This window comes from Octopus bimaculoides, chromosome 5 (genome assembly GCF_001194135.2).
Source record: "Octopus bimaculoides isolate UCB-OBI-ISO-001 chromosome 5, ASM119413v2, whole genome shotgun sequence".
Lineage (NCBI taxonomy): Eukaryota > Metazoa > Mollusca > Cephalopoda > Octopoda > Octopodidae > Octopus > Octopus bimaculoides.
Window position 1 is genome coordinate 25569780 of NC_068985.1, and position 15708 is coordinate 25585487.

At 33.3% G+C, this 15708-nt stretch overlaps 1 protein-coding gene across 1 annotated transcript in view; it reads right to left on the reverse strand.

Moving 5' to 3' along the window:
* Positions 1-15708, reverse strand: part of LOC106874390 (uncharacterized) — a 280957-nt gene that overhangs the window by 125260 nt on the left and 139989 nt on the right. The window contains exons 73-81 of the mRNA XM_052968226.1: positions 14711-14899; positions 13342-13473; positions 11023-11211; positions 8118-8255; positions 7414-7602; positions 5804-5935; positions 5082-5267; positions 4191-4322; positions 1663-1842 (exon numbers count right to left, since the gene is read on the reverse strand). Of these exons, the coding sequence (XP_052824186.1) occupies positions 1663-1842; positions 4191-4322; positions 5082-5267; positions 5804-5935; positions 7414-7602; positions 8118-8255; positions 11023-11211; positions 13342-13473; positions 14711-14899 (1467 nt within the window). The remainder of the gene's footprint in view (positions 1-1662; positions 1843-4190; positions 4323-5081; positions 5268-5803; positions 5936-7413; positions 7603-8117; positions 8256-11022; positions 11212-13341; positions 13474-14710; positions 14900-15708) is intronic.

A 15708-nucleotide genomic window follows, 5' to 3' on the forward strand; every position in this document is an offset into this window, starting at 1 on the left:
ATATATATATATATATATATATATATATATATATATATAAAATCATCTTCATCATCGTCATCATCATCATCTCTTAGCATCCCTTGTCCATTCTAGCATGGATTGAACAGTTTGACCAAGGCTGGTAAGCTAACGAGCTTTACCAATCTCCAGTCTGATTTAGCAGGGTTTCTATGGCTGGATGCCCTTCCTAATGCCAACCACTCCGAGAATGTAATGGGTGCTTTTGCATGCCACCAGCACAGGTGCCAGTTGCATGACACCAGTATCCACCATGACAACGGTTTCACTTGCCTTGATGGGTCTTCTTTTCATGCATGGCATTTTTCCAAAGGTCTCAGTTATTTGTCATTGCTTCCATTAGGCCCAACGTTTGAAAGGTGCTTTTACATGTCACTGGCACTGCATGCTGATATATGTATATATTCATATATATGATAATGATGATGATGATATATATATATATATATATATATATATATATATAGAGTTATTAATATTTCTAAGTCTCTCTAAAGGAGACTACGGCAGCGGTACTGGAAATTAATAGTTATCGCCAAGCCAACATGGCAGTCCCAAAATTAGGACGAAAGCTGCCGTGAATTAGCTCCAAGAAGCCATCGCCTCTAGCTAGCTATGTGACACACGAAACCTGTGTCCTTTATAACCTGCATTGACAAGGGGCAACACCCTGAAACTAGTCTAGTCTGCAGATGCCAAACCAGCAGGGGGACACTGCTGACCTCCCCTGTTCGAAGGTTATAAAGGACACAGGTTTCGTGCGTCACATAGCTAGCTAGAGGCGATGGCTTCTTGGAGCTAATTCACGGCAGCTTTCGTCCTAATTTTGGGACTGCCATGTTGGCTTGGCGATAACTATATATATATATATATATATATATATATATATATATATATATATATATATATATATATATCAACATCATCATCATCATCATCATCATCATTATTCACCATGTTTTCCATGCTGGCATGGGTTAGATGGTTTGACTGGAACTGGTAAACCAGAGAGCTGCACCAGGTTCCAGTCTGATTTGGCATAGTTTCTATGGTTGAATGCCCTTCTTAATGCCAACTCTGTAATGAGTATAATGGGCGCTTTTTACATGCCACCAGCATGGGTGTTTTTATGTGCTACTTACATGAGTGCTTTTATGTGCCACTGGCATGGAGGCCACTTAGGTCTCACAAACGTTGGCCCCAACAACGATTTCTATATATGGTGTTTTATTGAAGCTGAAAAGCTACACAAACTGAAGTTTGTGAAGATTTGTAGCGTCAGTATTTTACAGTTATGTGCTTGCATGCATAAATATATGTTCCTGTGTGTTTTTTTTTTTGTGTGTGTATGCATATATATAACCTGAAATCGCCAGATTTCCATTTAAGTGCATACACATTGCAGTAGAAACTCCCTTCAAATTGCAGCATGATGCATTTTTTTTTTCCTTTTATCTTAGAAGGATAAGTGTAACAGTACAGAACACATTGATGAAATAGATAAGCCCAAGTTACCTACTTGAGCAGTAGAACAATTTTTGACTTACATTAGTTTCAGATTGTCGCTAGTAACTACAATAACAACAGATATACTCCATAAAAAAAAAAGAAGAGAAAATGATGATAAAAGGAATAACTTACAGGATTCCTAATTGCCAGTGGAAATACATTACTTCCAACAAGTTGATTTGGTTTCAGATTGATTGTAGCTGGAAGATTGTCAAATGTTGGGCACAAATTGTGCAGTACATTGATGTTAATTCGAGCTGGGATATTTGTAACTCTTCTAGGATTACCCATATCATGAGCAAAAATTACCAACTGAAAAAAATACATGACAATATAAATACATGACAATACATGAAATACATCACTAAATAAAAAGAATTCAGTAATAATAAAAATAATGGTTTCAGATTTTACCACAAGGGCAGCCATTTGGGGAGGGGATAAGTCGATTGCATCGGCCCCCAGTGTTTCACTGGTACTTGATTTATTGACCCAGAGAGGACGAAAGGTAAAGTTAACTTCAGTGGAATTTGAACTCAGAATGTAGCCAAGGGCAAAATACCGCTAAGCATTTCATTCAGCATGCTAACGATTCTGCCAGTTTTCTACCTTAGTAATGATAATAAGAATCCTTTCTATTAAAGGCCCAAGGCTTTGAAATTTTGCAGGAGGGGACTAGTCAATTACATTGACCTATGTTTCACTGGTGCTTAATTTATCAACCCCAGAAAAATGAAAGGCAAAGTCAACCTCAGTAGAATTTGAACTCAGAACATAAAGACGGACGAAATACCACTAAGTGTTTTGCCTAGCATGCCAACAATTTTGCCAGCTCGCTGCCTTAATAATAATAATAATAATAATAATAATAATAATAATAATAATAATAATAATAATAATGCACATTATTACAAAGTATGAACATGATTGGAAGTGTTATCATGTTTATACTTTGTCTTGGTGTAAAAGATGACCTACAGCAAATGTTCTGCTCAATACCACAAATTGCTTGTCAGTTTCTTGACTTTAACCATTTGAGCATGTCCCTTAGTGGCGGATAACATGTGCATCACTATTTCTTTGAAGTTTGAATAATTCACTTCTGGAAACATGAGTGTTTCATTCATCATCCTTAAACAAACCTTATTCAGGGACCTTTTGAGCAGGATGGGCTACTCGAACTGAAGACAATTCTAATTGGGCCCTACCTGCAAGGTCATCCACCATTTATCTTGATATGAGATCACTGTGTCATGCATATATGGTTGTGGATGCATGTACCTGGTCTACCCTTATCAGATGGGTAGTCATGATGTGTATACTGGGCTTCATATATTTGTACCCCAGCATCACTTTGATGGCATGCATTGCTCTATCATTTAATAATAATAATAATAATAATAATAATAATAATAATAATAATAATAATAATAATAATAATCCTTTCTGCTAGAGGCACACTGCCTCGAATCTGTGGGAGGGAACTAGTCGATTACATTGACTCCAGTGTTTCACTGGTACTTAATTTATCGACCCCAAAAGGATGAAAGGGAAAGTCAACTTCAACGGAATTTGAACTCAAAACAGACGAAATGCCACTCAGCATTTTGCCTGGCATGCTAACAGTTCTGCTAGCTCACGGCCTTAATAATAATAATAATAATAATAATAATAATAATAATAATAATAATAATCCTTTCTACTATATGCATTATCTCACAGTTTTGAAATTTTGATAATGTTATGTTTTGAATGATATTGTAGGTTAGGTGTGAGAAACAAGATCTGGCCAGTTTTAACATAAAACAAGCAGACTGCTTTGGCTGGATATAGCTGGTTTAAATGCTGAAGAGTTAAGGCAACGACAACAATGATGATGGTTGTAGTATTGAAGGTACTGGTTATGACTATCATCATTTGTTACTGTTACAACTTACACCATTAATCAAATTACTATTAATGTGTCAAAGCTCAGTACTTGGTCTGCTTTTCATTTCTGTTTCCAATGGTGTTTTGTCAATGCCTATGAACAGGAATTGTGCTTGTATGCAATTAGTTCAAATATTTTACACCAATAAGATCAGTAGGTGAATGTGACGTTACCACAGCCAGTTTGAACAATGACTTTGACAAGAAAATGGTACAAAAATACCTAGTAAAATGTACATAAGCTGCAGCTAATCAAAACTGAAAGATATTCAGTTATTACTGCTTGGAAGTTATATGCAAACTAGTGTATTTATTCCTACATATGTTCAGTATCAGTAGTCTAGATAGGAACTGTCTGTATTTAGATATCAGCATATAAAAAAACTTGCTCAAGATGAGATTAGATGAAAGCCAAAATATCTCTTGATTCCTCCCAAAATAAATACATTGACAATAGATCTGTTCGTTGAACCTATCTTTGAGATCAAATTCCAGTGAGGCAATTATCCCCTAATGTGTACTCACACACACACACACACACACACACACACACACACACACACACACACACACACACACACACACACACACACACACACACACACACACACACACACACATTTGAATACAGGGTCATTGATAAAATACTGCTAGACATTTTGTCTGATACTCTAACAATTCTGTTACTCTACAACCATATGTACAAGCATACAAGAATAAAATAAACTTACTTGATAAGGACTGGAGTTAGCATCAAACAGAAGTTGTCTTGGAGAAATCTTGCCTGTACTTTCTTCTATTGTGAAATATCTCAGAGCATCTGCTGTTCCATTGCTATAATAGTTGACAATGTTTTCAGGGCTCTAAAATAAAGATAAGAAATCAGTATTAATGAAATTATCAGGAAATTCAACCAAGAAGTTCTTTCTACTTCATAGAAACCCAAATCTAAAAATATATCAAGTATTTCTTTGATCATATATGTTAATTTTTATCTAATGTCAAAAAAACAACTTGAGAATATAGTTGCAATTCACTGGAAGATTACCTAAGTCCATTAAAAAAAAATCTGACCAGTCAAGACTTCACATGCAATTGGCTCCAGCAACAATTTCATCTTGGACATGCTTCTCTCTGAATCAGACCACAACTATATAGTCCAAACACTTTAGCAACAGACAACAGACAGCAAATGGGAGATGTCAGATTGGACTCAGAAGACAGCAGAAGACTAGAGTGCTGTGACAACACAAAAACAATGGACAGATGGCGATGATAACACACAATGACCAGCTAACATTTTGACAGCTGCTACTTTTACACCAGTCCAAAAACAATAATCTGTAAACTATCTCAATGTTTTTTTGTTTTTTTTTGTTTATGAATAAATGTTTTTTTTTATCAAAACTAACAGATTTCAATGTTCTTTATTGTAACAAGTGGTAACCTGATGCCCCCTGTGCATCACATGCAACAAAGCTATAATAACACATCAGTTCTTAAAAATCCAAAATGGTTCAGATATTTACATTTGTAATATTTTTAACCAGCTCCTATTATTAGAATACATTCATAACTTGAATGAAATATGAAATGTAATATCAAAAAAAAAAAAATCTTACTGTGATATCATTGTCAGTTGCTGTTATTTGGTAGAAGGAGTTACCAGGCATTTGTATGTCATTTATAGTAATATTTTGATCATATGATCTAAACTGTGGTGTATTGAAATTTCGAATGATAGTGATTCCTATTGTACTTGTACTGCTCAGTGCAGGAGCTCCACCATCTTTTACAAGCACTCTCACCTAGAACAAAGTGGATTTAAAACTGAATAAATGAAGATTAGGGAAGAAATATTGGGTAATAAACAACTAATGATTTTTGATTAATTTCAAGACATAGTTCTGGAGATGAAAGAAAGCAATATCTGAGACATACTAATAATGAGAATATCATGACAACCAAAACAGTATGTGTCAGAACATCATAGTAAAGTAAGCTTTAACAGAATTTTATACCATAAATTGCTTAAGCGATATATTTAAATACAAATACATTGTGCACATATTTAAATGAGAGCATATCATCTAAATAAACCAGTAATGGGCTTAAATGATATTTTATTGTGATTAGAGACTGCAAAAACGTAAAACAAATAAAAATGTTTTAGAGATATATTAGTAGCTTAATCAGAATATATACCAATGCTGATATTTGAAGGAAAAAAATGGAAACAAGGACTAGTTTCCAAAACCTTGAAATTAAGTACTGTTAATATTTCCTTTTAAAATTTGAGGCAACTCCAACTTTTAATCAATGAATAAATAATAATGTAAGTTACCGTGTAGAAATTTTCCCTTTCTTGACTAAGAGAGTTTTTCACAGTAATCTGACCAGTAGCAGAATCAATGGCAAACATATTTATTGCAAAAGCATCACCAATAATGCTATATGTTAACGTGTTGAATGGTGACTGTAAGATATAGAGACAAAATGAAGAAAAATCAGTAAATATTATTCAATGTTCAAATTAATACATAACAAACAATGAAATTAAAAATAATCTTTTATCAATATACCAAAGAAATTTGAAATCTTGAGTGATATCTTAATAAGTTGAAAGTAACAGTCAATACAGAATTTTAAAAATATATGATTTATATAATCTTAGTAATTAAAATTGATCAATTGGGAAAGCAATGCTTTCACCACCACAAATGGAAGAAATGAGAAAAGGAAGGTGTGGGTATTTTTGAAGAAACACATTTTGCTGAATTTAAGCAGGCTGCTCAAAAATGCACTGCTAGTGTAGTGAGTGAGGAAAGATTCATTTGTGGTATCTGCAGATGTGTCTGTCTATCAGGTGTTTGATTCATTAGTCACTAGTGGAGCCACAAGGGTAAAGTATGATTTTGTCTGAGTACACAGTGCACGTGTATGTGTGTGTGTGTGTGTGTGTGAAGGGGAGTATACATATATATATTGATAGAAATGGCAAGACAACAAAAGAATGAAAGAGAATGAAAGAGACCTTGAAAAAAGTTTAAAACATTGAAGTTCTGTAAATGTTTTATAATTTTTTTACAATGCATTTCTCTATTATTATCTATATTACTTTCTGTATTTAGATATTCTCAATAAATCTTTAAAATTATCTTATGCAATATTTAAATACCTTTTAACAATTTTTATTGCAAGGAAAATGAGCATTACAGTAGATGTCAATATGTGCCTTATGAATACATTTAAACACTGTACAAACCGGGCTGAAGGCACTTTGGTTCCAATTGCTCCAGTCCACTCAGCTAGCAAAAGTGAGTTGTACTTGCAATTTAATGGGCCAGCTTTGCCAGACTGTGTCATGCTGAATCTCCTTGAGAACTATATTAAGGGTACACATGTCTGTGAGGTCCTCAGCCACTTGTATGTTAATTTTACAAGCAAGCTGTTTCATTGATCGACTCATCTGGGACACTTGTCATTGCAATTAATAGAAAGCCATGCAATTATAACCTAACTGAAGTAGGAGAAATATTGTTTTTCTTGAAATTTGACTTCAGAATGCTATTAAATTTGTACTCTTTGTCCGAAATTAATTCTACTACAAAATTTAACAGCACATATAAATTATCATAAACCATATTAAGTAAGTTATGAAGTATATTACACTTTGAAAACAAGAAGTATAAAACTTGAAGATTTTGTAAAACCAGTAATAATTATAACATACAAAGTTAAATGTTGTAGACACTAGTTTTAAATTTTAGTGGTTTGATTTGGAGTGAATATCCAGAAACGTTCTGTTCAACAACTAATTGTGCAATTTGGCTAAAACAGAGTAATTATACATCTGTAGGCAAAGATAAAAGATATCACTCCAATAAGTCACAACAGATAATAATATCTATTTCAGAGATAGAAGCAATCTAAAAACAATGATTTATTACTTACCTGAGTATCTCTATCTGCAGCAATAACTCTAAATACATTACTAAATACTGGTTTAGTTACAGCAAGCTCCGTGCTGCTTGGCAAATTGGTAAAGACTGGTTTATGGTTATTCTTTCGAACCAAAACATTTACAGTGAGTACATTGCTGGTCCACTGAGGAACTCCATTATCCTTTGCTGTGACTTGCACCTGAAAACAATAGATTGATAACAGTAGATCAGTGTACAATGACATCATTTTGAAATTAACAATGTTAATTAATATAAAAGTTCTCTGAAATTTGATTGATTTTTTCCAATGTAGATTTTCTACTTAATTTACTACTCACTGCAGAGATATAACATATAATCCTTTCTACTATAGGCACACGGCCTAGATTTTGTGGGGAGAGGAACAGTCGATCACATCGACCCTAGTAATCAACTGGTACTCAATTTATCAACCCTGAAAGGATGAAAGGCAAAGTCAACCTCAGCAGAATTTGAACTCAGAACGTAGTGACTGACGAAATACCGCTAAGCATTTTGCCCAGCATGCTAATGATTCTGCCAGCTCACTGCCTTAGAGATATAACATATAATAAATCTGGAATGATTTTTCTTCATAACAAAATGAGAAACTAAATAAAATATCTAAAAAGATTACTTTTTGATGTCTAAACCCACAAAATGTCACTTTGGGGGTAAAACAAAAGGATTACGCACCTTGAAGCTTGTTTGGTTGCATGGGCTATACATTAGGGATTTACGTGTCATTATGCTTCCTTTGCTTCGTTCTATGAAGAAACATTCTTCTTCTAAAGAACCACCTACTAAAGAATAGGTCAACACATTGTCAGGACCCTGTAAAGAAGAAGAAGAAGAAGTAAGTATATGTAAAATCAACAAATAAAAATACATTCATACATGCTTGGAAAAACATGTCTGTTTCTCTCTCCATCCGCCTCTCTCTCACTCTCTATTCAAACACACACACACACACACACACACACACACACACACACACGCACACGCACACGCACACACACACACGTGCACACAATACTTATTTAAGAACTTCTCTGCTTTTGTCACTGCTTTTGCCAAGTCTTGAAAAGTTTTTTTTTTTTCTGATACAAGAGAAGATTTAGCTCTCAAAATGCACAATGCCACTAAATAGGCATCTAAATGCATCTTGTCTGATGCACAAGTATTCTGCATAAATGTATATGTATTCATATTGGGTTGGTGCATAATTATTGTGGCTTTTTTCAACAAATTTTATTCAACAAAAACAATAACAACATGTAACAAAAACATCTTTAAATGATTATTCCGGAGCATATTCACCATCTACTTCGATTACTGTTTTCCATTTGCTTGGCAGACGACCAGACCGTCATTTAAAGATGTTTTTGTTAAATATTGTTATTGTTTTTGTTAAATATTGTTATTGTTTTTGTTGAATAAAATTTGTTGAAAAAAACCCACAATAATTATGCACTCACCCAGTATATGTTTATATATATATAGGTACAATATAGGTAAACTGTAAGAAGCTCCCTTCGTAACAGTAAGGTCTTTGATTTGATTCTGTTGCCTGACATCTTTAGCAAATATCATTTTTTATAGCCTTGAGTCAGCCCATAATTTGTGAGTGAAAATGAGTAAATGCAAATTGTATTGAAGCTCATCAGATGGATTCAACATTATCCATCATCTTCATTGTTTATGTCTGTTGTCCATATTGGCATGGTTTGGACAGATTATCATAGCTAATGCTCACCTAGACAGGTTGAGTGACTGCATCTCATTTGTGATTCATTTTTAGATTCTAGGCTGGATGTCCAACAAGAATATTATGTTAAAGACACTCATGATAGTGGAATTACATGCTTATTCAATGGCTAAGAAATTCAATTGATTGACTACCCGAATCATCATTGAAACAAATGATGAGTACTGGAATTTGTTTGAAGCATTGCAGGATGTGTAAATTAGATGAATGTTTGAAAAACCTTTTAGTAATGTGAGTGAACGATTATACAAAACATGTAAAGTAATGTGAAGAATATAATCAATTTGAAGGGCTTTAGTCAAACAAATCAACCCCAGGACTTATTTTTTAAAACTTGGTACTTATTCTATCAGTCTCTTTTGCCAAACTGCTGAGCACTGTGAGCATCAACAGAAAGCTAGATTTTCTCCACCAAGGATGCTTGAGAATTATTTTCCAAACATACTGCCAAGGCCTCATAACCAATGAAGACATTCTAAAGAGAGCCAATGCAAAACTACTTAGCTAAATCATCACAAGACAAAGAGTGAAACTAGCTGCTCACATACTTGGGCTGCCATAATAGCATCATTCTGAAACAGCTTTCAAGTAGACACCACAACGAAATAAAGAAAGACAAAAATGTATATGATGCAGAACATTCATAACCAACATAAGAGCTGGGTCTAAAGAAAACTACAGTCAACAGAAACTAGTGGAATCAACTTACTGCCCAATGTACTCAAGCCCAGAAGAGGAACTGATATTGATACTGATGTATGTATGTATGTATGTATGCAGGTATGTATGTATGTGTGTGTGTATGCATGTATGTGAAGGCGCATGGCTCAGTGGTTAGAGCGTTGAGCTTACGATCGTGAGGTTGTGAGTTCAAATCCTGGACCGGGCTGTGTGTTGTGTTCTTGAGCAAGATACTTTATTTCACGTTGCTCCAGTTCACTCAGCTGTAGAAATGAGTTGCAACATCACAAGTGCCAAGCTGTATTGGCCTTTGCCTTTCCCTTGGATAACACTGTTGGCATGGAGAGGGGAGGCCGGTATGCATGGGTGACTGCTGGTCTTCCATAAACAACCTTGCCCGGACTTGTGCCTGGGAAGGTAACTTTCTAGGTGCAATCCCATGGTCAGTCATGACCGAATGGGGGGTCTCAGCAATGTATGTATGTATATATGTATGTATGTATGGATAAAGTGAGTTATATATGTATGTATAAATGTGTGTGTTCATGTGCGTGTTTGTATCTCTTTGTTTTGACATTGTGATAGCTGTAAATGAGCATCATCATTCATATAAGTGGTTAAATGATGTTATTCATTTCCAATCTTCTGCGAAAACATGTCCAGCCATGGGGAAATATTATTTTGCTCTGAAACAAGAGAGGGTAGGCTACAGAAAGAGCATCGTACTGTGGAAAATCTGCATGTTTGACCTGTTGCAAACATGGAAAAGTGAACGCTAATGCAACAACAATGGTGGTGACGGCAGCAGTAGCGATGATGTCAACAATGATTTAAATATGGCGGTGGACCTCTATCATTTGACAATAAGGATTCATTTGTTTGATCAACTGGATTACCTGCTTCTCAATTCATGTGTAAGTGAGTGAAAATTCCACTAGCATGTACATCCTTAATGTAATTCTGAGACAGAATTAGTGTTGTACAACCTGTAGCAAGGTTGTACCTCTTGAATTACAAGTATGGTCCACTTGATGGGCTTCTGTACTGCTGCTAATCAAACTTGTATGTGCACTTGTGTGCACAACCATGGGCTCGTGTGCATGTACTATCATATATGTGAAATGTTATGGTATCAAACTGAGAATTACTTACAGAAATATCAGCATCAGTAGCATTTACTTGTACAATAACTACACCAAGAGGTTGCGTTTCTGCAACGGTTATGGTTATGGTGTCAGGAGTAAATATTGGTGCTTTCTCATTAGAACTAGACTTAGTGATCTCTACAACTGTTTCGTTTGATCGAGGTGGAATACCACCATCACTAGCTCGGACACGGATCTGAAAAGAGAATATAGAAAGTTAATTTTTTAAAAATGTGAGTTCAAGTAGAAGAGTATTAAAACAAATGGAAAATTATATGAAATTATCATTATTTATTATCTCTAGGTGTTGCTGTCTCCCAGTATACTTTTTGAGCATTTGGAACATTTTCTTGAATTAACTGTTCACAGTTATTTACTTCTTTATCTTGTACATTTGTGTATTTTGTTTTTGTGCCATTTTTGTAGTGCTTTTTTATGTAACATAATTATATATGGTAGCCATTTTAGGTTTAGAAATGTAATATGTGCAAACAAGATTTTAAGAGTTTATGAAACAAGCCTCCTTTTTCTGCTGATTACTACCACTATCCTGGACAGCCTCTCTTTAGGCAATCATAGTTCTCTTTACAAGTACTCGAAACAAAAATTTCATTTGATAATACTTGAAATAAAATGTTTCAAAGGATGAATCAAAAAGATATCTTTGCTTTACAAGAGTCAATAATAATGGTGGATCTAGTTAAATAAGATTCTGAAATTTTCACCACGTTATTTTTTTAAAAAATGTAGTTCTGATGTAATTTTGTATGCTGATGACAAAAATCACATTCAAATTTTTCTAGAAATTAATAATGAAGAAATTAGAAGTATTCAAAGTAATGTGGTTTTAGCCAACTGAATGTGTTTTTTTTGTAAACAGTGTGTCTGATGTCTTGGAAATCAGCAAAGACAAAGATAAAACAATGATAAAAACTGTATATGTTCCTCCGAACTACTAGAAATAGCAACCAAATCTTCTTTAAACTACACCATAATGTAAATACAAAAAGGATAACACATATGATGTTGTTAGGCTATTGGTTTTTTTCATTTATAGAGTACCAAGGCATCATAATATGGCCCTAAATTCACAGTGGCACTAAATATCTAACTATATGTAATCATAAACAACTTGTATATATTAATTCCTTCTACTAGAAGCACAAGGCCTCAAATTTGGGGAAGGGATTAAGCTGATTACATTGACTCCAGTGTGTCACTGGTACTTACTTAATCAACCCCAAAAGAATGAAAGGTAAAGTCAACCCCAGTGGAATTTGAACTCAGAACATAACAGCAGATGAAATACCACTAAGCATTTCATGTGGTGTACTAACGATTCTGCCAGCTTGTCACCTTAATTGTATATATTAATGACAAACACATGCCTAGCATTATGGTAATGATTACACATAATAAACATATTCACTGTCACAGTGAATCTAGCACCATATTATGATGCATTGATGCTTTAGTTATGAATGTTAAAAAAGCACCCCCAAACACATTATAAAATGTGTCAGCCCTTCTGCTTCTTTCTGTTTTATTTTTATTTAAATTTTGGTGTGGTTTAAGGAAGATTTTGGTTGCTATTTCTTTCAGTTCATGAGACCATGTAAAATTTTCTTCTTCCTTATCTTATCTCTGTCTTTGCTGATTTATATGATAGTAGACAATATGTTTGCAATTAATGCATTTGATTGATTGAAATTACATAACTTGAAATGTTTGTAATCTTTTCATCATTAATTTTTAGAAAACATTTATGTGATTTTTGTCATCAGCATACAAAACTATATCAGAGCTACATTTTTTGAAAATAATCTGGTGAAAATTTCAAAATCTTCAGGTGGTTGAAAGAAATTTAACATTAGCCATAGGGGCTTCTAATTTAGGCACAAGGTCAGCAGTTTAGAAGGGAAGGGATAAGTCAATACCATTGACCCCAGTACTTGACTGCTACTTTTATAAAATGCAAATGTTGTTAGAGCTTCATATCAAATTATGTGAACTTTTAAGTGACTGTTTGTATATTATGTAAGAAAGTAGATAAAATTTTTAAATATATGTTAATGGTTACAGGATGAAGAGAAATATTGTAATAGATAAACTGAGTTTTATGTCACCTTAGAAATATCAAAAGTGAGTGTAATACAGTGAGAAATAAAGATTTGGAAGGGTTATTTTTCTGGGATTGAAACATACGTTTTGGTTAAATTTGAATGAGAGCTACAAATGATATTATTTACTGCTATCTATTATTTTGCTGGAATTAATTTTTCTTGTGAAAAAAGCAAAAACACATACAATTTACTCAGGTACTTACCTTGAATGAAGTTTCAATACCAGAAGGAATTTTTTTCAGAGTTATTTGACCATCCTTAGGATCAATTTTGAAGTACATAGGTGCAGAATCATCACCAGTAATACTATAAGTGATCTCGTTTAAGGGAGTTTGCTAGCAGAGAAAATTTCAGCAATATTAAAATCAAATATAAAATAAATAAAAAAAGAAAACTTCTCTGTAAAGTAATATAACAAGGAATGCTTACACTCTTTTCTAACTAATTTTGAAGCTTCTTCAAAACTGAATTAATTTTTATTACCATGATCACAATGTTGCAGAGCAAATACTAAATGAGTACAAAGATGAATACTTTTCATTTAAAATATTTACCATAATAAACCAATAGCTTTATAAAAGTGAATTATAAAAAATCAGTCATTAAAAGAGACGTCATGTTCTTTCACAAATGATTAATGCTAGAAAGGACATAAGCTAAAAGAACTATACATCAAAGACTACTCTTTCTGAAAGATGTTAAGTCTACAATTCAATATAAGCAATATAATAACTGCTATTAAAATAAGTATAATAAAAAAAAAAATTTAAAGAACAAGAGAGTATAATCTATAATTGATACCTAATAGTAACTAAATAACTGATTCTGTTAAACTTATAAAAATAATACAATTAGGAAATATCTTTTTTAAAAGAGTTAGCATTTAGTTTTCTCAAGCAAATACAGAGTCATCATCCAAACTATCTCTAACATCTTCATTATGTAATGATTTACTTAAACTAGAATATTTCTTTAACTGTAATACTTGATATGTGTTCATTCAATAAAATTAAATGAACAGTTTGGTTAAAAATCTAACAAATCTCAAACTTATAAAACCTTTTTTGCAGTCATTCCACAATAGTAAATCTCAACATTATTTATGCTCTGCATCCTAGGAAATGATTGTACCACATACAAAAATAATATCATATCTTTTTTAAATAGAACTTCATACTGTATTGTAGAATAACTAGATTAATAAAGTTTTTGGTGTGCTTATGAGAAAAAAATTATCATTAATTAATAAATTACTTTTGTCCTGAAAACAATTTTATAAAGCATATACTTTCTTATAAGTTCTGAATTACAACACTTCTTAAATATAACTATATATTCTTTCCTTCTTTGTCACAATGCCTGGGAATGCAGATGCCTCAGTTTGAGAAAACTCGTGGTATATTTTTCTGTTATAAATAATATAATAACGAACTTATTCTATTCAGGGATCTTCAATAATAAAGCACATCAATCATATTACAGTCTTCATACTAACACCAAAAATTCTATAATATTATGAATAGAAATAAAACATTTCCCAAAATATGAATTCATAAGTCAAACAATAATTACCCTGTCGTTATCTTTAGCTGTTACTGTGTAAATCAATTGGTTCACCAATAAGACTTTTCCCAGTACACTTTTGTATGGTTCATTTACAAAGTATGGTGAATTCTCATTTCGAATTACATTAATTGTTATGTATGCCTTCTGAGGATTAACTCTTGGTGGGTCTCCTTTGTCAGCAACTGTAACTGCAGCCTAAACAACATACCAATTAATAACACATCATCATCATCATCATCATCATCATCATCATCATCATCATCATTTAATATCTATCACACACATACAAACACACATACACATGTAAAAAATATAACAATAAAGCACAGTAAATATTCTTTTAGAACAACGTTGCCAACTGTGTTCGAACTCATCTTGATAGAGTCAAGTGTCATGCTTGGCATCTGCTGTCAGCTGGTATACAAGTATATTTTGCCATTACCAGCCTTTATGAGCAAGGTTTACTGTTTAATGACATCTTTAGAATAGAAATGCCTTTAACCTTTCTTTAATTTACAACCTCATTTTGCTAGCTACCTTCGTGATTGACAGGCTTATAGTCCAACTCATTTTGCATTTATTAAATGTTGGTAATTCTGATGAGTTGGAAGTCGTACAGCATATTTTGTAAGCCTATGAACATTGCACATACTGCATACCTGACTGTAACCATCATTATATCACAGTACAGACACTCAACAAAATAATTGTAGCAATACTATATGACACATTTGCTTCCTTTTATTGTGTGTGTGTATGTGTGTGTGTGTATGTGTGTGTGTGTGCGTGTGTGAGTGTGTGTAGGTGCAGGTATGACTGTGTAGTCAAGAAGCTTGCTCTCAATGATGATGTCTTGAGTTCAGTTCCACAGTGGGGCATCTTGGGCAAGTGTCTTTTATTATAGCCCTGGGCTAACCAAAGCTTTGTGAGTTGATTTGGTAGGTGGAAAATGATAGCTCATTGTGTGTGTGTATGTATGTATATATATATATATATATATATAT